We start from the raw sequence: 23,993 nt of genomic DNA, 5'->3' as shown, positions 1-23,993 counted from the left end.
GTAAGATGGTAACACTGGTAGGCAATACTCAGGACCTTGAATTCAATTCTGGCTCTGACTGGTAGCCAGTGAAGAGACTTAAGAACAGGCGTTATGTGGATCCTAGAGGGAACTTTGCTGACAAGTCGAGCTGCAGAGTTTTGTACTTTCTGGAGTTTTGATAGAAGTTTTTCGGAAAGTCCATAGAACATGCTGTTACAGTAGTCAATCTTTGAGAGAACCAGAGATCGCACCAGTGCATGAGCTGCCGCTGTAGTAAGGGAGCTTCGGATGCTGCTAATGTTCCGCAAATGGAAGTAACAGGATTTGCAGACTGTGTCAATATGAGCTTTCAAAGAGAGATCAGAGTCCAGATGAAGTCCAAGGTTTTTTTACGGTTTTCGAAAATGGAATGACAATGTTGCAAACTGTGACTGAGTTAGTCATCACTTGATGAAGATTCTTCTTATTGCCGACAAGCAACGCCTCTGTTTTCGTCTCATTCAGTTTGAGCAAATGTGTCGTCATCTATGTTTTTACGTCACTTGTACACTCTGACAGTCGTTCCCACATTCGATATGCTGTACTGGAATTGCACGAAACAGACAACTGGGTGTCATCAGCATAAAAATGGTGGCTCACATCATGCGTACTGATTACATCTCCTAGATCTCTGGTGTAAAGCGTACACAACACTGGTCCCAGAACCGATCCTTGTGGTACTCCACAGGATAAAGGGCTTTTCTTAGATGCGTGATTATTTACGATAACTGACGGCTGTCGATTGCTGAGGTACGAAACAAACCATGCGCTCTAAGATGTGTGTCAGGTTCCGTGATTTTAATTAGAAAAGTAAGTACCTGTCAGAAAAAGAGTCTGTGTGTCCTCTGCTTTGCTCTTATTATAAAATCATAATGTAAGGCTGACAATCGTCTGTCCATATGTTCGGCGATCGAGTGACATAAAATCTCAAAAGTCGATAAATCTGTGAATGAGTTTACCCATACGATATGGCTTTATTTATGAAATCACATGTCAAATCTAACTTGTGCATGTGACATGTTTGAATCTTTGTAAGTGAATTCACCAATGCACTGTTCGCGTATGGGAGCTTTTGTCTGTGAGCTTTTGAATGTGGTACTCCTGATCTTGTTTACACCATTTATATACATTTTGCAAATAATATAAACCAGGCGAAAGAAAGTTATCACCGACTTCACTTGACCAAAAATTAGACACAAAGACATATGCGAGATTTAGGGTAATTATTTTGCAAACAAAAAAAATCATTTTCCATTAAGTTGACTAAATTCAAAGAAATGCTGGTCTTTGTCGCGATTCATTAAAAAGTATTCAAGGGAGGAAAATTAGAAATAACACAAATCAGAGTGCATTAAAAAAGTACATAAAGAGTCACATAAAGAGACAAGAGTCAGGGGACACGTCATCAGTAGTGAGTGTGATCACCCTGGGCATCAAAACACGCCAACACACGTCTCCTCATTGACGTAGTCAGTCGGCGGATAATGTCACCAGGAATCCTGTTCCATAAGGTGGTACACGGGGTTCATATCTGGAGAATGCGCTGGCCAAGGCAATTCGTTGACGTTGAGGTTGTGCAAGTATTCTCGATCCATTCTGGTGTGAGGCCTGGCGTTGTTGTGCTGCAAACTGACTCCTCACCACAAAGGTCTCAACATATTCCTGTATCGCTGGAAATTCAGATTTTGCCGACAGATAATATACCAGCCTTGTTGTTCTCTGGCCACAAATGCTGCCCCATACGTGACTCCTTCTTCATTGATTGGATGAACTTCTTGAACGCAGTTTGGTGGAAGTTGCTCTCCTCTAGGTCGAAAAACTCGATCTCTGCCATAGTTTCTGAACCGACTGAACTGACTTTCATCTACAAAGAGCACTCTCTCTCTCAGTCACGCCACTGACACCGACGTACAGTTGTAGTCTGCACTGACGATGTAGAGGGGTCAAGGCCATTTAACGGAAGGTGCAGTAGGCTGGTATACCAGCCATACCAAATCATCAAAGGGCTGTTCGTCTGCTGATGGCATGTCCTGGTGCTGTCAGTTGCCGTCATAAATCTGTTCTGGAGGTGGATCTGCCGAATCTGTTCCAGGGGATGTTCCGGCAGAACATCCGCCAGATGGAGCGGTCTTGGGCCATTGTCGTGACAATTGGTCTTCCCGAACTTTGGTCTTTCTTGGGTCTTGCCTGTTTGCTGGTAGCGGTTTATCAATTTACTGGTGTTATGAACCCCGATATTGGCCACACCAAACCGCCCTGTCTCATTTCGGCTGAGTCTTAGAATAATCGTGTTAGGTTTTTGGTTGCTCTGTCCAAAATCGGTATTTATGCCATAATCAGACTCATGCATTTGGACCAATGTCTCACAATAACTATTTTTACGTTTTGAATAAATGTTTTCGGACAGCTGCTTTGTTATTTGGACCATGTTGACTTTTGGCAAATGTTTTCTGCTTGGCTTCAAACCTGCATCAGCCGTTTGTTTATATACAATTACTCTTAAAAGGGATAAGCTTCTTTGCCCGGTAGTTTAATCTGTTCCATTTATCTATTATTCCCATAAATATGAGCAAATGTATCATACGATTTCATTGTGATACGTCCTTCAAACCACTGACCATTTACTTGTTTTACTATATCCGCAGATAATTGCAAGAAGTGTCTGGAGGTCAAACAGAAGTTAGGAAACACTTGCGGTGAACCACATCTATATGTATTGCATTCATCAAGGAGACTTTTCCACACCAAAGGAGAAAAAGCTAAGAAAAGTGATAAAAAGAAGCTCCTGCATGATGTTGGGAAGACTGCAACAGCTCTTCGTAACTCTATAGGGGGCATTATTACTCTTCACCTTCAGGATTTGAATGAGGCAGACAGAAGTCTGGAGGAAGTTGATGAAGCTATTGGGCGAACATTTAGTGAACTTATTGAAGATGGTGCGCTGTTTGTAGACTCGTTTGTCCGTAATTGGCTTTCGGATAAACCTGGTTTTGAACTTTACAAAGACTTTCTATTTGTAAATGTGACGAAAACTAAGTGTATCACAACAACAGACTTCAACACTAAAATACGGACAGATTTCGAAAACCATCAGCCAACAGCTTTGTCTATTGCTGCCATTTTGTCCAAGACGTTTTATGATCCAGACTCTCCCCCAAAGATCAGAGGCATTGATGTTCGGCACTTATATGAAGACAGGCATGTTGAATTAAAATCATACAAGCCCAAAACACAACAGCTATCTTTACACAAACATGATGAAACAGAACTTGCTAGGTACATTTGGGATGATCTAAAATTGAAAGATAACATAACTTCCCTTTCAAAAGTGAAAGGGGGTGGTTCTTATTATGTTGGAATAAGTGAAGAAGCAAAAACTTTCGAACACTATGTGGGCAAGGAACCCATTATTCATGGTTTTGAAATCACTGCTGATTTCCAGCGTAAATTAATTAAAGTCCTTTCTGAAAAGGTACAGTCTGAAATCGTTGTTCTTGGTATCAATGGACGGTTTACCGATGCTCCATCTGATTTGTATGAAGTTGCCTTCCATGGAGTGGATGGCACAGACCCAAAGAAGTATGTGTTGGAAGTAGCTGTGAGATATGTTGATGGTGTTGTATTTTTTGACAAAGGTCCAAGGTCCTACGTGATAAACTGCAAGGGAGTGATACAGCGCATGGACCGATCTGTGTGGTTACAGAGAATGCAACAGAAATGCCCAGCATGGCATAAATATTAGGAAAACGTTTCAAAATTATGTCGTGGATCATTGCATAATGTCAAATCTGGGATTTGTCGGCCTGATCACCAGACCAAGGCATGTGACGTCAAGTTCGAAGCTTTCTGTCTATGTGGTCACCTGTCAAACGCCCATTTGATGACAACCAATTAACATGTCTCCCATAACAAACATTTCTGCTGACAAATGCACTGGTAAAGCCAATTACAAGAACATATTCTTTTACTGTAATATGTAATAAGCATTGCCTGTCGTTCTAAACTGTTTAGCAAAGGAGACAAAATGTCACTGACGTCAAGCAGCGACAGCGACCCAGAACTGGACTACTCAGACGAGGAAATCAGGTGCTCTTTCACAAGGAGTCCTACCATCTCTGACGAGGATGGGGAAGACACACACATCCTTGGTAAATAATTATAGCACATTCATTATGTCTATATTAGTACGTTTGACGCATCACATCTCAATGCATTTGAGGAAAGAAATGAAAGTGAAGCAGAGTTTCATGAGTGCAATTATACACAAGATATAAGTAAGCACCATCTATGGCCGTTGTGTAACAAAATTCCACCGTCACCTATTTTTGTTTCTTCCAGCAACATCCAATTTTGGGCTGAGTTACGATGAAAGAAAAGAGCTACTCAACACTAATTTCACACAACAAAAACGAGGTAAGTCCATCATAAGATTTGCAAGACCAAAGAAACTGTGCACTATCGGGCGACCATGCCTCTGAGTCCCAAATGCACTGGCAATCAGACTAATTAAAACTTCCAATAATTATTCAACAAGTCGGATTTACGTGTCAATTGAATTATGTATGGAATGCATTACTTCTCAGCTTTCTAAATATATAATCTTCAATTAGTTTGTGTACCCTAAAAAGAAACGCCCGCGAATTAAAAATGTGTTCGCCAAAATTATCGGCACACAGCCGCAAATAACGGCCATTGTTGACTTCAGGCACATATCACGTCGCATGGTACCCAGTCTAATATTTTCTTCATAATGAAATAATTTTTAATAATTTGATTCATATTTTTGCTCTTCCGTGAAGAGAAAACATTCCCATTTTCTAAAAATTTGTAACTTTCGGTTTAATTATTTATAAACAAAAACAATCTCAATGTTACACCGATTGGACGAATAGGAACGATCATGACAACGGCGGTAAACAAACAACTCCACGTGCATTGTGATGCCGAAACAAATGTGCCATCTTTTTTATAGATCCAACTATTTTTCGCTGGAAATAATTACATGGTCTGATTAGGTAAATGGTATTGTCTTTGTAACAAAATTATCATATTTATCGAGTTTATAATGCTGGATAAACCTTCCGACACTGACATTGTTTGACATCCGTAGGTCACGCGTAAGGGCGTAGCCAAACTCGCGGTATTTTTAAGTGACAAGACACAAAGGATGTTTGAAAATACGCATTCATAAGCAGAATCTGAACTCAAAAACATTCAAAGAAAACGACTCAATACCTAAATAATGCAGATCATGAAACATTATCACAATATTTGTAATTGTACCCACCCTTGATGAAACCGGAAGCACTTACGGCATGACACTCATGGAGGTAAAATAGGCACGAGTTGGAAAACGACCATTGATACATTTTCTACATTGATTCAAATTCCCGTAAAATCCAAAATATATAATAGAATTCAGTTTTTAATCACTTTCAGTTCGTTACTGTTAGCTGTTTTCAACAGTAGTTGGTATATTTTGCTTGCGTTGTATATTTTTTCTCTTCAATATTGCCGCCGGTGCGTAGATCTTTATTTTTACAAATTCGTAATGGATCTCGCGGTCGATGATTTTCGAAGAATGTTCTAACACGTGAGATATTATAAAATGTCAGTATGTCATAACAATAACATAATATTGTTATGGGTCTATCGCCACAAGAAGGACAATTCTGGTGACTGAAGATGTCATGCATGAATTCTATTTTCCTTTCACAGAAACGGATGAAACCAGATCTAGTTTAAGAATGTAATGTAAATGGATTTCTTAAAAATTGGAATGACGAGATACAAAAATAGTCATAGTCTGCGTGAGTGCATTTTACTCAAAATCGGTGTTTATTTTAGCCATTAAAACAGCTAAATAGCACATCTTTTGTTTTCCAAGCAGGAGCAAAATTGAAATAAATCTTTTGCCTCAAAAAGCAGAGCTTTCAAAGTTGTACCTACTAGTTCTTCACATTTTTGACGTGTGTCCATTTTTTCAACAACACAAACATTACTGGTCAAGTGACCCAGTGCATTGCTCGATTTAGCATTTAGAATTTGCACTGGCGCAACCTAAAACTGCAAAATGGAACCTCATAGTTATACCTACTTGCATACTGTGCATGTTCATATTTCATCTGGGAAACAGACTGATGACCCAAACTGGCTTGGAGCAATGATCACACTGACAGTAATTGTTAGAGTGACCTTTTTTTTCATTTCATGAAATTTTATGAAGTATTAAAAACATTATCATGCTAGACCCGAATAATGTTGTTGTAATGACACTGTGAATCAGCAATATCAAAACCACAAGTAATAGATAATTATATACTGTGCAGGAGGTGCAACCTGTTTTTGTCTGAGGCATCGAGGTAATCATGTAAGGTAGCACCAGGGACAAATAGGTTTACTTTCCCTAAATCAAGCCATGCAATAAATGTTTTTTTGTTGTCCAGTTTTTATTGCCATATGTATATGTGGCAACGACAATATCAAATACATACAGACCCTAAAAGAAAGAGTGCTCAGGTTTTGGCATTTTTTAATTCAAAGAAAACTGTTCTTGACATTTTTTGTTTTATGATGGCAGAGGCAATTTTACATACTGTAGTGATAGGTGCATATCACTATCAGACACTTCAGCAAACAGCAACACTCCTTTAAAGTCCAGTAGACTAATTTCCCAATATGTCATTGCTCCAAAACCCAGGAAATTATGCTAAGGTAAATAATTTCTATTTACTTTAACTTTAACAGAATATGAGGCCTGTTGACTTTCATCTGAGACCATATGATCTATCACATGTATATTGTCTCCATATCCATATATTTTATGGTATAGTTGTATTAAATAATTATGTAAAGTTGTTAGTTTTCCACATCACTGAAAGACATTAATTAGTTATTTACATTTTGCTAATGCATTTGATAGATCCTTAGTGCCTATACCCATGACCATTTGGGAGAGAAACATACTAATCATATACTACCAATCAAAAGTTAAGACTCACTTAAAGCAGTCACTATATGTTATGTATAAATATATGGTTACATTGAAGATAAATTTCTCCACTAACTTTGGGGAACCAACTTCAGACCTCATGCAGATGAATTGCACGAGGGTCATGCATCAAATTGCTGAAAAGCATGTACAAATATTGTACATGTGAACAGCTGCGTTTTGGTGTAAAGTCTTAAGAATTTGCCAATTTTCACCGAGTTTCATCATTTATTGAACTCACGACAATAATCTTTTCAACGTTACGAATTTGTTTTACAATGCATCAGTTCATGTGTAAACAGTACCTATAAACATAATGGAACATTTTGCACAATCTAGTTTAGAACAGTTGACTAAAGTAAGCGGCCACATTTATACTAGTGAGTCTAAACTTTTGATTGGTAGTATATTATTAATAACAATCAACATATGAAAATGTTTAAGTTGTAATCAGCTGTGATACGTTAAGCATTAGAAATCTATCATCAGTATTCACCAAGGATTTTAATTTATTGCATAAATTTATATATGTAATTCAAATTGTTCTGAAGTGAGACTATAAATTTGGAATACATTTAATATGAACGCAAAAGTTATTAAATCATCCCTAATTTTACGTCAAACTATAATTGATACTTTATTTTAGTATGCAATATAATACGTATGCATCATGCATCATATTTTGGCACAATAAGAAAAGCATGAATGTTATTTTGAAACACACACGTTGTTGTGTCGGACAAAGTTAAAAAGCCAAACAAACATGCATTAACATGCCTCACAATTATATGTTTCTTATCTGCATATGCAGTGTAGAATAAAGTGGTTGTCCTAATATCAACAAATGTTCAAATAAAAGATACTGAGAAACTTGCATGTGGAGTGTTGATCGACTACTGTTTCCGGGTCACGGGAGCCTACAAGGTCAAACTGGTTCCGTGATATGCCAATGATATAGTAAAAAAACAACATGTTTTTTTCCTATGAGCTAAGATTAATCATTCTAAATAATGATTTGACTTTCATTTGGGATTGCCAGACGAAATATTTCCAAATTTACTGTTAGTATTGAAAGACGAAAGATTTTTACCAAACAACCCCTGTCTGTGACATCACATCAGGTGACCTTTGCACTTACCAGAAAACAAGTTAGATTTCGCGATCTTAATTTTCGTTTCTCTTTTGTCATATTAAACTGAAAATGATAAAAATGAAACACGCGTAGAATGGGAAATTCTTCAACTTTCCCCAGGGCTTATACACGAAGGTCCTGTAAACTCTGTTCTTATAAAAATAGCAATATTTTATGTTGGGTTGGACGAAGTGCGTCATGTTTGCTTTTCGTACGTGTAACACGGCTCAACACTGGTTTTCTGTGGGCTTGTTTCGAAAATAATGAACCATAACACTTGAAATTAATACACGTGAATATTCATAATTCATATATTTTATCCTGCAATTTTCATGTCATGACACGTTGGAATAAACGTAATTGATTCATTTGAACAAAACATGTGATGACATCGAAAAATACGATTTGTTTACGACGAACGTTTCCGATTGTTATATTTCAGATGTTTTCTAATTTATCGTCGTGCTGATGATTGCCGATAAAAAATATCCTAATTTAAAGTCAGATAATTATGAGATATCGGAAATAGGAATATTGAAATTTGCAGCAACATGAAGTTAGAAACGGATTCGGGATTGAGGATTGGGGATTCGAATCCCGAATCTGAATATTTTTTCCATATTTGGGATTCGAATCCCGAATCTGAATATTTTTTCCATGTTCGGGATTCGAATCCCGAATCTGAATTTTTTTCAGATTCGGTATTTTTGCACATTCGACACTCGGCATTCGGTATTTGAACTCTTATATTTCACCCCCCTTCTAAAGTACTAGGTGCTCGTTGTATACCTGGGTAACTACAGTTCCCATATTTGAACCTCAAATCTGAGTTTTCTCAACATTCGGGTTTATGGGATTTGAATCCCGAATCTAAATATTGTTTCCCTATTCGGGATTCAAATCCCGAATCTGAATTTTTTTCAGATTCGGTATTTTTGCACATTCGACACTCGTCATTCGGTATTTGAACTCTTATATTTCATCCCCCTTCTAAAGTACTAGGTGCTCGTTGTATACCTGGGTAACTACAGTTTCCCATATTTGAACCTCAAATCTGAGTTTTCTCAACATTCGGGTTTCGGGATTTGAATCCCGAATCTAAATATTGTTTCCATATTCGGGATTTGAATCCCGAATCTGAATATTTTTTCCACATTCGGGAATTTTTTTCAGATTCGGTATTTTTGCACATTCGTCACTCGGCATTTGGTATTTGAACTCTTATATTTCATCCCCCTTCTAAAGTACTAGGTGCTCGTTGTATCCCTGGGTAACTACAGTTTCCCATATTTGAACCTCAAATCTGAGTTTTCTCAACATTCGGGTTTCGGGATTTGAATCCCGAATCTGAATATTTTTTATATATTTGGGATTTGAATCCCGAATCTGAATATGTTTTCCATGTTCGGGATTCGAATCCCGAATATGATTTTTTTTCAGATTCGGTATTTTTGCACATTCGACACTCGGCATTCGGTATTTGAACTCTTATATTTCATCCCCCTTCTAAAGTACTAGGTGCTCGTTGTATCCCTGGGTAACTACAGTTTCCCATATTTGAACCTCAAATCTGAGTTTTCTCAACATTCGGGTTTCGGGATTTGAATCCCGAATCTGAATATTTTTTATATATTTGGGATTTGAATCCCGAATCTGAATATGTTTTCCATGTTCGGGATTCGAATCCCGAATATGATTTTTTTTCAGATTCGGTATTTTTGCACATTCGACACTCGGCATTCGCTATTTGAACTCTTATATTTCATCCCCCTTCTAAAGTACTAGGTGCTCGTTGTATCCCTGGGTAACTACAGTTTCCCATATTTGAACCTCAAATCTGAGTTTTCTCAACATTCGGGTTTCGGGATTTGAATCCCGAATCTGATTTTTTTACACATTCAGATATATTCTTTTGCACATTCGGCACTCGGCATTGGGCATTCGGTATTTGGTGTTTGAACATTATTATGCATTACTTCTACTCATTTTGAATTCGGGACTTCAGCGGCTGTGTAAATGTAGTCTTTGTACCTTCACTCTTCAAACTTATCTACCCTCGGCGCTGGCGTTCTCCGTCGGGGAGAGTCGAAAGGTCGTGAAGCTCTCCCCTGCATGTATGTGTTGCAGATAGAACTTTGCACATCGGGATTTTATATAAAAAAGTGTGTGTGTGTGCGTGTGCGTGTGCGTGTGCGTGTGCGTGCGTGTGTGTGTGTGTGTGTGTGTGTGTGTGTGTGTGTGTGTGTGTGTGTGTGTGTGTGTGTGTGTTCATTTATCAATAGGACAGTTAAAATATAGGTAATGTGTCTTTCAAGCCCTTAACAAACCCAAGCCAAGAGGTGCTCAACTGACTGGCCAAGCTAACATTCCAAGTTAAACCCTTTGTCTAATAGCTTGCACTGAGTCTGTACTTAGTCACTCTATAGCGAATTTGACAGGAAAACTTTCACATCAGGTTAGTCCAATATGTCTCTATATATTTATATTATTGCATTTATATGTTACAGTACATTGAACCTGTTCTATTAAAGTAAACTAAGTGTTTGATATTATCTAAATCTCACCCATTATCTATTTAAATGAATGTGCTGAACGAGGCTTATAAATTGTAAGCTTCTGTAATTACTAACAAACAGCTTTTCTATATCTTTACTCTTGTGTGCATGAGATAAGAGGCTGATTGTGTTGCAGAATACTCCTATTGAAATTCTGTTGTGGTTAGGTATGAGTGTGCAGCAAACGGCATTAACATTTCAAGTAGTATGTAAATTATATATATATGTGCACACACGTATACACATATATATGCACACACATACACACATATTATATATGCACAAACATACATATGTGCATACATACATACATACGTACATACTCAAACATGCATGCAAACATATACACATAATCAGCACATACATTAAAACATAAAAAATACTAATAAAATGTTATGAATTACCCATCTGTATGTAAGTTACACCTATGAAACATTTTAGATACAGTATTAGCCAAAAATATATTTAATTCAAAGTTTTGAAGACGCTTTACATTAATGAATAAATTATACATATCATTCATGGGTACATTATACAAACTGAGAGAGAGGGTAAATAAGTCATATGTAAGATCATAATAAAAGTCACATTCACACAAGAAATGTATTTTATTTTCGACCTTTCCTCAAAAGGGACAGGTTCTCAGGTGAATAGGAGCAGGGGGGTTAGAAAAACGTGCTGTTTCAATATACATCGTAATTACAATATGAGATATTCATAGGTGGGTTGAGACAACAGATGGATTGTTCATCGGTCTGAATAGTGCCTCAGTATCCATTTTCGTTGTAGCTAACCATTCTTTGGATAGTGTACAACATTATCTTTGTTCGCATCGTAGTTTGCAGGTTTCATTACATCACACAACCTCACTGATGGCGCAGTAGCTTCACATGTCACCACCTAACTTTAGTGATAAAAAATGCAAGTTTTTTCAAACATACAGTAGTCTCCACAAACCTGTATTTAGAAATACTGTGGTTAGTTGGATAAATGCCAAACTTCATCCCTTCGTTCATTCATCATGCATTCATTCATTGGTTCCTGTGACTGGTTCTATAATGTAGGATGGGTGACTTATTGGACGTTTTTGCTGAATGAAGAAATAAAGTTTTTGAGGTTTTATTTTGCTTACATGAACAATATTGGGGAATTCCGAGTTTTGACAACTGAAGGTGCAAAGAGTATAGTTACAAGGACGGTGAAGTTCCCGAATTCCAAGTGTGTTAATACCCGTGAAGGTGCGGGTTAGAATTGGCCTTCGGTAATCCATGCTTGTTGGTAGAGGCGACTAACGGGATCGGGTGGACAGGCTCGCTGGCGTGGTTGACACGTGTCATCGGTTCCCCATTGCGCAGATCGATGCTCATGCTGTTGATCACTGGCTTGTCTGGTCCAGACTCGATTATTTACCAACCGCCTCCATATAGCTGGAATATTGCTGAGTGCGGCGTAAAACTAAACTCACTCAGTCACTCTCCGAATGTTTTAATGAAATGCATGATAAGAGTTCAAATACCAAATACCGAATGCCCAATGGCGAGTGTCGAATGTGCAAAAGAAAAAACTGAAGGTGATCAAATTGCAGATTTGGGATTCGAATCCCGAATATGAACAAAAAATTCAGATTCGGGATTCGAATCCCGAATATGAAAGAAAAATTCAGATTCATCATTCGAATCCCGAATCTGAAAAAATATTCAGATTCGGGATTCGAATTCCGAATGTGAAAAAATATTCAGATTCGGGATTCGAACTCCGAATGTGAAAAAAATATTCAGATTCAAATCCCGAAACCCGAATGTTGAGAAAACTCAGATTTGAGGTTCAAATATGGGAAACTGTAGTTACCCAGGTATACATCGAGCACCTAGTACTTTAGAAGGGGGGGTGAAATATAAGAGTTCAAATAGCGAATGCCGAGTGTCGAATGTGCAAAAATGCCGAATCTGAAAAAAATTCAGATTCGGGATTCGAATCCCGAATATGAAAAAAAAATTCTGATTCATCATTCGAATCCTGAATGTGAAAAAATATTCAGACTCGGGATTCGAAACCCGAACGTGAACAAAATATTCAGATTCGGGATTCGAACCCTGAATATGAAAAAAATATTCAGATTCGGGATTCGAATCCCAAATGTGAAAAAAATATTCAGATTTGGGATTCGAATCCCGAATGTGAACAAAATATTCAGATTCGGGATTCGAATCCCCAATCCCCAATCCCCAATCCGTTTCTAACTTCATGTTCCCGAAATTTGCGCTAATTTATTCAGGTTCCTTAAAGGAACGCATTCCATTGTCAATCAAGCATTTCAGGTAAATTCAGAAAAAATACATTATTTATGTTTGCTTTGTCATAAACTTTGACAATTATTTGAAATTATCACGATATTTTGAGACAATAATGTTCATTTTTCTATCTAGTATTAATAATATGCCAAATATTGTTTTCAGTTTTCCCGTAATTAATGACAACCGACTGTTTGAATCACCCACCCTCTTTACAATGCCTTATACTGAAATTAATTCAGCAGGCTAAAGGTTAAGGATGGTATTGATAACTGATTCAGAATAATATATTGTTTGTACATAACAGTGAAAACCCCTTGTTCCTACATTGCTAAACAGTCCAAAACAGTCCGACTTGACAAACCTGTTATTCCTTTAAACCTGTACAATCTATACTTCCAATCAAAAGTTAAGACTCACTAGTGTAAATATATCCACTTACGTCAGGCAACTGTTCTAAACTAACTTTTGCAAAATATTCCATACTGTTTAAAGGTACTGTTTACGCATGAACTGATTTATTGTAAAAGAAATATGTAACGTTGAAAAATTGTTGTCATGAGTTCAATAAATGATAAAAGTCAGTGAGAATTGGCGCATTCAAAACAAAACTTTACACCAAAACGCAGCTGTTCACATGCATGATATTTGCACATGCTTGTCAGCAATTTGATGCATGATCCTCGTGCAATTCATCTGCATATAGTTTGCAGTTGGTTCCCCCAATTGTAAGTGTTTATAGTTACATCGAAGATGTATACATATATATACATAACCTATAGTGAGTCTAAACTTTTGATGGGAAGTAGATTTGTCCCACATGCTACTGGGTTTTTTATTCCACTTTTTTGTTGTACAGCAAATCATATATGTCATAATATGTCATTTAACATATGTTTCATTGGAAGAATTCATATTATGTCGTACATCAATAAAAAGTTTCATCGAAAAGGGTAATTGAATAAAATGGTTCAAACAGAGCTTATGGCATCTGGACCAATGTCATACATCGATAAACTAAGTTTCATCGAAAAGAGTAATTGAATAGAATGGTTCAAACAAACAGCTTATGGCAACTGGAGACCCGTGAACATCCGGGGTAGAATAGGTCTTCAGCAACCCATGCTTGCCACAAAAGGCGACTATGCTTGTCGTAAGAGGCGACTAACGGGATCGCTGGCTCGCTGACTTGGAATTTAACAAATTTATTGTAATCACAGTTAGAGCAAGCTATGGCTTTTTTATGTTGTAGTAATTTGTTAACTCCCTCTGGATAAAAGCAAAGGAAAGTCCCACATGCTACTTGTTTCGTCAGTGGTGTATTTTGATTTCAGATCTGAGGCTGTATCCAGGAAATATGCACAACTGGCTCAAGGACAATCACCCAGACATTTTCCAAAGACTCCAGCACTTTTTGAAGGACAAGAATCACTTTGCTTTTTGTGCACCTTCTGTTTCGCAAAGTCTGAACAGTCGACGAGCACCTATTTTGCCAAAGAACATGATCTGTGATGTGTGTATTTTCACCGAACATCAACCAACATTCGTGTTGACATTCCGGACTAGGGAAGACATACAGGACAAGGTTGGCGGACTCAATGCTGAACTCAATAGGTACATTGTGGCCGAAATCAGACGAGGAACTTCAACCAATTTCAGCTCCGTTTATGGGGTTGTGAATAAGCATGACTGCCTTTCAGACCAGCTGTTTAATGCGAAAATTGAGGCCTTTATTAACTTTGTCAACACAATAGCTGCCCCGCATTCTCTTCGTATGAACTATGCAACATATAGAAGTTCTGCACACTGTTTCATGAAGATGGTTCCTGAACAGACTTCTGGTATGTATAGCAAAACCTATTAAAGAGTACATTTTGTCTCAGGCGAAACCAAATTATATTCCAAGAATGATTCCTATTAGCCTTATGTGAATTAAATCTCATTGCTTTCTAACGCCACACCAAAGCCTGTTTACTTTGACTAACCAACAAAATGAATAATGATAAACAGCATAAACAACTCTTTCTCAAGCTTGAAATTGATAGATCTGCTGCTATTTCGACAACATTCAGCTGAAAGTTTGTAGTGATCATTACCACTTTCACGTTTAAATAATGTTCAGAGACTTTCTGAGTAGTAGGAGTAATAGCAGTACGAGATCAAGTCCAACAAAAGCCTCTGCAAAGCTTTATTTCACAAATAAAGCTTTTGTCAAGCCCTTAGATCTCACCCGCCATTGTCTACTACTTTTGAGCCCCCAGTTAACTTCCCGGCCACGCGTGACGCTATTGTGCCGAACGTGGCTCTACTGTGCCGCTATGACGTGTTGACCTCGATGAAACAGTTTAATGTGAATCGCCTATGATTTGTTTGGTGTTCGTAATAAAGGCTTCCTTGGCTGGGCTTTTCGTACCCCCTGTTCTATGTACGTTTTTTTCTCGCCTTCACTGATAGCAGACTTACGAGACTTGGACCGGATTTCTTGTTTCATCTTACGGTACTTGTCGAGTTCAGAGAGGATTGAACGAAATTCCTCCTCTGAGATCTTACTGTCAGTGAGTGCCGTGGAAATATGCTCACTTACCGTGTTCAGCTTTGCTTTGGCTAGATTTCTTATTTCGTCGTGTTTCAATGCTTTACGGTGCAATTTGCGAGATACAAACTTAAATACCAATCCAGCCAACACTGACACCCCAGCTGTTATTTCAGTGCCCAGCACTATGGGTGCGGCTACGACTACTGCCCCTAGTCCCATGCTGGTTGCCATAAGGGCGGTATCAGTCCCGTCCACGATATTGAAAGCTCTATGGTACTTCTTACATAGTGCTTTCCGCGTGTCGCGGTCTTGTTCTAGTTGGTGTTTTACATCACATAACTGCCTCAAGCGGAACCCGTCTATGGTTTCCGATGTCTTAGCGACTTCCTCTACGACTGGGTATAGTCCCATCCTATAATATATATTGCAATAGATATTTTAATTGGGTTTCATTTAACCTTAGATTAATGTACTTAAAGCTGATAATACTTAGATTAACTTGTGTGTAAAAAATCGTGGTCTTAGCTCTACTTCCATTTAGGACACGAATTCCATCAAGGCTTGCTAAAGGTCTGTTTCCCGATACCTTAATAATACGACAACGTTGGTTTTTATGCCTGTCTCCCCAACATAACAAAATATCATCTAAAAGTTTAATAAACCTCTTGGGCCAAACCCCTAGCTCTCCGAGATAGACGTCTATGATGAGTGTGAAGTTTTTCGCGACATCTCTAAAACCCTGTTGGTAATCGAGTAATTTGAGCTCTATCTTTACCTCCTCACTGGAAGCTAACATGTTGCCCGAGTGGCCCAGTATTCGTATGACTTGTACGCTAGAATCCGGAATGAACGACCCTAGAATGATGCCGTTGTTCCTAATCTCGGAGATAGTATTATTTTGTTTCAAGGAGATATAGGGTGAGGTGAGGGTTAAGTTGACTAACCATTCAGGCTTTTTAAAATCTGATAATGACACCCGCCTATACACATTGTCTTTCAAATGCAGGATGTATAAGGCGTCTTCCTCACCAAGCTGATCGAATCCTTCTGTGTCCCCTAGGTCGTTAAGCGTAGCGTTGGGCCGATGCCTAGTCATTGCTATAATACTATTACGAGATAGTTTCCAATTGTTTTTCTGATAATAGTTCAGGGGTGCACTTCACCCCCATGGAGTGTATGTTGTCGGGTAGGAAGATCTTGATGAGTGATATCGTGTCTTCAACGGTCACGGTGACCCCTGTAGACTGGTGTTGGAGCCGACACCCACCTGCACGTAAACAGTGCAAACGTGATACTGGTGTTGTTTCCCCCACCGTAGTTTGATCCCCTTCACGATTTCGACTTCATCCCGCGATGGTTCCCCTAGGTAGACTTTGATGACCAGCGTTGAGTTCGCCGGTAGACTCTCCAGAATGTTGACCACGCCTTCGAATTCAGACACCAACTGCAATACCACGTTTTGCATCCCGGGCTTGCTAGATAGCATGTTGGCTGCCATACTGGCGAGTGGACTGATGATTACACTACGTGTCTGCGTCGGGATGTAAGCCACGAGCAGGGTTCCGTTGTTCATGACTTAGTTAAGGTAGTTGTCTTTGTTCTCCGTGAACACGTAGGGGGAGCCGAGCCTAATGTTGAGAAACCAATCGACTTTAGAGGGCAACAACACCCACTTGTCGTCGTTGGTTAAGAAGAGGGAATACTGCTTATTTTCGGTGATGGCCGTCGCGTTGCTCTCAACATCTTCTAAGTCGAACAGTTTGCCTCCGAACGATGGGTATACCATCCATTTATCATCACCGGTGCAGACTAGGGTGTACCGAGTGTTGACGGTCGCTCCTGAGGTATCTACTATATCACTTAGGTTTCTAGTACCACCAATGATGGGGACTTCAACGCGTTTGTAAATGTTGTTTTTCAGTTGCAAGGCATACAATTTACCATCAACTCCAGGGTCATCGAATCCGCGTGTGTCCCCGAGGTCGGATATCCCCACATTGACGCATTTTTTCAACTTCATTCCAGGACCTTGTGCGCTGGTCATTTTATGTGCAGCGTTATGCTGAGGTATCCTATATTCACATATATTATGATTTATATCTAACACCGATATTATCAACTCAGGGATGTTGCCCCGAGTTAACCTCTTATACTGCCGTGGTGAAAACGACTCGGTTCTACCGTCGTTGTATTTCTCCGTTTTCACCGGTACGGCTCTCAGTATCGTGAAAGGGTGCCCACCTTGAATGTTGTCTGTTGTGCTCACCTGACCGAGATGAATGCACACCTCTCGGTACAGTACTAGGTCGGGTAACTTCGTGCCTGTGACGGTAGTTGTTGGTTTTATCTCATCAGGTGGTATCCCGAGTGTCCTCGCCAATGGTCGGCCGTGCCTCAAGGGGTTTGTTCCGTTGTTGGTTAACACCACTGTGCCATTTGAGTCGTTCATCTTGAGTTTGGCTCCCAAGGGTTTGAAGACCTCGTCGCTTAGCGAGCACACGCTGTAGTATCCGGCGATTATCTGGTTACGGGCGCCACTTATGAACAGCTTATTGTTGCTAGCGTTGATGTTAGTCCATAGCGGTAGGAAGGTGATATCGCAGAGTGCGACTTTGAGTTGACCCGACGTGTTATCAATAGTGTGCATCAGCTGAACAGCCTCACCGCTCGTTATTCCTGGAAGTGTTACGTACATGTTAGAGTATATATACCCATTATATAATACTTTAAAAATGGACAAACAAGGAGTGTTTTACTCCCCGGGAGTGTTTTACCCTAAACTGGACATAGATTTCCCCCCACATGAAGATCGTGGTCGCTGATGGGCTATATTTCAACGCCCAGTTTATAGATGTGTTTGGCCAGTATAGGTTTTCGGTGACTAACGCTAAGGTAGTTCATGCTTGGTTCAACAACCCGATGCAGTTCTGGCAGAATCAACTCAACTTCGCCGTGTGGTGGGCTACAACGGGGTGTGGTGTGACATTGACCGACACTCGGCGGGGACCGCTGAGTCAGTCTGTGTTCATGTTCCACGTGTACTACCAGAGCAGACGTATCCTCAAAGAGATCAGCGCTCCACTCCCACAGGACAAAGCATGGGACGCAGTAAACAACCAGTACGATAGATGGGCCTACTAACGTATTTGCAACGAATTCGAACTAAACCTGAAGACGGATTGGCGTTTAACGGGGCCGAACCACTTGTTGGGTATCCCTCACAATATGCCTATCGTGGATGCCAGCGAGAAGATGAAAGAATGGGGGTACAAGTCGTATCATCACCTCACAACAAACGAGTGGGATGACCGTTACATGGCTTTCGACAACAGCAAGGATTACCGAGTCTGGAGGTTCGAGCAGGGGGCAGCGGATGACTGGGAAAAGTTCATGCTGGACACGTCCAAAGGGTTTACTCGTGCCGGTGTAATCAGATTCAACGACTCGATTCGAACGTACGTGTGGGCGTTGTTGGGTGAGCAAACGCAAACGCGTTCCAACATCCTCGGTAAGGGGACTGCTTACGACACTCAGAAACAGTTCGTTGTTAACGTTGAGGATGCTATCAATGCTCCAGTTGATCTCCTGAGTGCCATCAAACGCTACCAAGACGTGTTGGAATACGCCCGGTCGAAAGTCGACTAAGTCTTCGACGTGGGACTGTATATGGCTCCGAGCGATATGCAACTGAGAGTAAAAAAAGTAGTGGGTTACAACAACGAAATAGTCATAGCCACGGCAGACCAAAAGTTGGGCGTCAACTCCGATGTTAACACCCCCCATGTCCCGCCACCCACACATACTGGTGCGATGGGTATAGTCGAATCACCCCCAGAGCCTAGGGTTCAACCAACACCCCCACAGTCCCAACCCCCACAATCCAATCAGCAGCACATCGACCGTAAAACAGCGCTGGTGGCTGGCGGGGTCACGGTCGGGGTGGGACTCATTTGGTTAAAAATTCCTTAGCCGCTACGTACACCAGACCTACCATGGCGACAATGGCTGCCCACAGGTTTTGACCGAGCCATGTGGCAGTTTTAGCCAGAGCGCTCAGCAGCCAAGAGACGATGCTACCCAGGATGCCGGGCGGGGCTTCGGCGGCCTTCATGATATCGACCCCCGGGTGACCCTTCAATCGCAGCGTGCCCTTCTTATCGATGGTAAACTTGGCATAGTCTCGTACCAACGGCTTGATGTTGTCTCTCTTTTCAACTGCGTCGTAATAATCGTCGACTGCCGGCTGTACAAGTTCAGCACTTAAGGGGTTGTTCATGAATGTGGTGTCATCCTCCCACACACTATCATCCCACATATCATCCATCGGGATGTACTCATGACCACCTTCAGCCATTATTTATATTGAACTTTTATATTTTATCTATATAACAATGTATGGCAGGAAACTAGATCCTTTCCGAAGATCAAGAGAGCCTCTAGGCGTCAGTCGGTTAAGAAGAGGGAATACTGCTTATTTTTGGTGATGGCCGTCACGTTGCTCTCAACATCTTCTAAGTCGAACAGTTTGCCTCCGAACGATGGGTATACCATCCATTTATCATCACCGGTGCAGACTAGGGTGTACCGAGTGTTGACGGTCGCTCCTGAGGTATCTACTATATCACTTAGGTTTCTAGTACCACCAATGATGGGGACTTCAACGCGTTTGTAAATGTTGTTTTTTCAGTTGCAAGGCATACAATTTACCATCAACTCCAGGGTCATCGAATCCGCGTGTGTCCCCGAGGTCGGATATCCCCACATTGACGCATTTTTTTCAACTTCATTCCGGGACCTTGTGCGCTGGTCATTTTATGTGCAGCGTTATGCTGAGGTATCCTATATTCACATATATTATGATTTATATCTAACACCGATATTATCAACTCAGGGATGTTGCCCCGAGTTAACCTCTTATACTGCCGTGGTGAAAACGACTCGGTTCTACCGTCGTTGTATTTCTCCGTTTTCACCGGTACTGCTCTCAGTATCGTGAAAGGGTGCCCACCTTGAATGTTGTCTGTTGTGCTCACCTGACCGAGATGAATGCACACCTCTCGGTACAGTACTAGGTCGGGTAACTTCGTGCCTGTGACGGTAGTTGTTGGTTTTATCTCATCAGGTGGTATCCCGAGTGTCCTCGCCAATGGTCGGCCGAGCCTCAAGGGGTTTGTTCCGTTGTTGGTTAACACCACTGTGCCATTTGAGTCGTTCATCTTGAGTTTGGCTCCCAAGGGTTTGAAGACCTCGTCGCTTAGCGAGCACACGCTGTAGTATCCGGCGATTATCTGGTTACGGGCGCCACTTACGAACAGCTTATTGTTGCTGGCGTTGATGTTAGTCCATAGCGGTAGGAAGGTGATATCGCAGAGTGCGACTTCGAGTTGACCCGATGTGTTATCAATAGTGTGCATCAGCTGAACAGCCTCACCGCTCGTTATTCCTGGAAGTGTTACGTACATGTTAGAGTATATATACCCATTATATAATACTTTAAAAATGGACAAACAAGGAGTGTTTTACTCCCCGGGAGTGTTTTACCCTAAACTGGACATAGATTTCCCCCCACATGAAGATCGTGGTCGCTGATGGGCTATATTTCAACGCCCAGTTTATAGATGTGTTTGGCCAGTATAGGTTTTCGGTGACTAACGCTAAGGTAGTTCATGCTTTGTTCAACAACCCGATGCAGTTCTGGCAGAATCAACTCAACTTCGCCGTGTGGTGGGCTACAACGGGGTGTGGTGTGACATTGACCGACACTCGGCGGGGACCGCTGAGTCAGTCTGTGTTCATGTTCCACGTGTACTACCAGAGCAGACGTATCCTCAAAGAGATCAGCGCTCCACTCCCACAGGACAAAGCATGGGACGCAGTAAACAACCAGTACGATAGATGGGCCTACTAACGTATTTGCAACGAATTCGAACTAAACCTGAAGACGGATTGGCGTTTAACGGGGCCGAACCACTTGTTGGGTATCCCTCACAATATGCCTATCGTGGATGCCAGCGAGAAGATGAAAGAATGGGGGTACAAGTCGTATCATCACCTCACAACAAACGAGTGGGATGACCGTTACATGGCTTTCGACAACAGCAAGGATTACCGAGTCTGGAGGTTCGAGCAGGGGGCAGCGGATGACTGGGAAAAGTTCATGCTGGACACGTCCAAAGGGTTTACTCGTGCCGGTGTAATCAGATTCAACGACTCGATTCGAACGTACGTGTGGGCGTTGTTGGGTGAGCAAACGCAAACGCGTTCCAACATCCTCGGTAAGGGGACTGCTTACGACGCTCAGAAACAGTTCGTTGTTAACGTTGAGGATGCTATCAATGCTCCAGTTGATCTCCCGAGTGCCATCAAACGCTACCAAGACGTGTTGGAATACGCCCGGTCGAAAGTCGACTAAGTCTTCGACGTGGGACTGTATATGGCTCCGAGCGATATGCAACTGAGAGTAAAAAAAAAGTAGTGGGTTACAACAACGAAATAGTCATAGCCATGGCAGACCAAAAGTTGGGCGTCAACTCCGATGTTAACACCCCCTATGTCCCGCCACCCACACATACTGGTGCGATGGGTATAGTCGAATCACCCCCAGAGCCTAGGGTTCAACCAACACCCCCACAGTCCCAACCCCCACAATCCAATCAGCAGCACATCGACCGTAAAACAGCGCTGGTGGTTGGCGGGGTCACGGTCGGGGTGGGACTCATTTGGTTAAAAATTCCTTAGCCGCTACGTACACCAGACCTACCATGGCGACATTGGCTGCCCACAGGTTTTGACCGAGCCATGTGGCAGTTTTAGCCAGAGCGCTCAGCAGCCAAGAGACGATGCTACCCAGGATGCCGGGCGGGGCTTCGGCGGCCTTCATGATATCGAACCCCCGGGTGACCCTTCAATCGCAGCGTGCCCTTCTTATCGATGGTAAACTTGGCATAGTCTCGTACCAACGGCTTGATGTTGTCTCTCTTTTCAACTGCGTCGTAATAATCGTCGACTGCCGGCTGTACAAGTTCAGCACTTAAGGGGTTGTTCATGAATGTGGTGTCATCCTCCCACACACTATCATCCCACATATCATCCATCGGGATGTACTCATGACCGCCTTCAGCCATTATTTATATTGAACTTTTATATTTTATCTATATAACAATGTATGGCAGGAAACTAGATCCTTTCCGAAGATCAAGAGAGCCTCTAGGCGTCAGTCGGTTAAGAAGAGGGAATACTGCTTATTTTTGGTGATGGCCGTCACGTTGCTCTCAACATCTTCCAAGTCGAACAGTTTGCCTCCGAACGATGGGTATACCATCCATTTATCATCACCGGTGCAGACTAGGGTGTACCGAGTGTTGACGGTCGCTCCTGAGGTATCTACTATATCACTTAGGTTTCTAGTACCACCAATGATGGGGACTTCAACGCGTTTGTAAATGTTGTTTTTCAGTTGCAAGGCATACAATTTACCATCAACTCCAGGGTCATCGAATCCGCGTGTGTCCCCGAGGTCGGATATCCCCACATTGACGCATTTTTTCAACTTCATTCCAGGACCTTGTGCGCTGGTCATTTTATGTGCAGCGTTATGCTGAGGTATCCTATATTCACATATATTATGATTTATATCTAACACCGATATTATCAACTCAGGGATGTTGCCCCGAGTTAACCTCTTATACTGCCGTGGTGAAAACGACTCGGTTCTACCGTCGTTGTATTTCTCCGTTTTCACCGGTACGGCTCTCAGTATCGTGAAAGGGTGCCCACCTTGAATGTTGTCTGTTGTGCTCACCTGACCGAGATGAATGCACACCTCTCGGTACAGTACTAGGTCGGGTAACTTCGTGCCTGTGACGGTAGTTGTTGGTTTTATCTCATCAGGTGGTATCCCGAGTGTCCTCGCCAATGGTCGGCCGAGCCTCAAGGGGTTTGTTCCGTTGTTGGTTAACACCACTGTGCCATTTGAGTCGTTCATCTTGAGTTTGGCTCCCAAGGGTTTGAAGACCTCGTCGCTTAGCGAGCACACGCTGTAGTATCCGGCGATTATCTGGTTACGGGCGCCACTTACGAACAGCTTATTGTTGCTGGCGTTGATGTTAGTCAATAGCGGTAGGAAGGTGATATCGCAGAGTGCGACTTCGAGTTGACCCGATGTGTTATCGATAGTGTGCATCAGCTGAACAGCCTCACCGCTCGTTATTCCTGGAAGTGTTACGTACATGTTAGAGTATATATACCCATTATATAATACTTTAAAAATGGACAAACAAGGAGTGTTTTACTCCCCGGGAGTGTTTTACCCTAAACTGGACATAGATTTCCCCCACATGAAGATCGTGGTCGCTGATGGGCTATATTTCAACGCCCAGTTTATAGATGTGTTTGGCCAGTATAGGTTTTCGGTGACTAACGTTAAGGTAGTTCATGCTTTGTTCAACAACCCGATGCAGTTCTGGCA

General features: G+C 41.3%; 1 protein-coding gene across 1 annotated transcript in view; it reads left to right on the top strand.

The window, feature by feature from the left end:
- The window catches only part of LOC124277563, a 66,886-nt gene that overhangs the window by 24,307 nt on the left and 18,586 nt on the right, over nt 1–23,993 (top strand). Inside the window, exons 3-5 of the mRNA XM_046713280.1 lie at nt 2,667–4,169; nt 4,360–4,434; nt 14,325–14,831. Coding sequence (XP_046569236.1) covers nt 4,046–4,169; nt 4,360–4,434; nt 14,325–14,831 — 706 coding nt within the window. The 5' untranslated portion in view covers nt 2,667–4,045. The remainder of the gene's footprint in view (nt 1–2,666; nt 4,170–4,359; nt 4,435–14,324; nt 14,832–23,993) is intronic.

The sequence above is a fragment of the Haliotis rubra genome, unplaced genomic scaffold (genome assembly GCF_003918875.1).
Source record: "Haliotis rubra isolate DU_JTF1 unplaced genomic scaffold, ASM391887v1 Scf223, whole genome shotgun sequence".
NCBI classification, from domain to species: domain Eukaryota; kingdom Metazoa; phylum Mollusca; class Gastropoda; order Lepetellida; family Haliotidae; genus Haliotis; species Haliotis rubra.
Note: the sequence above shows the minus strand (reverse complement) of the source record. Positions and strands in the feature narration are given on the sequence as shown.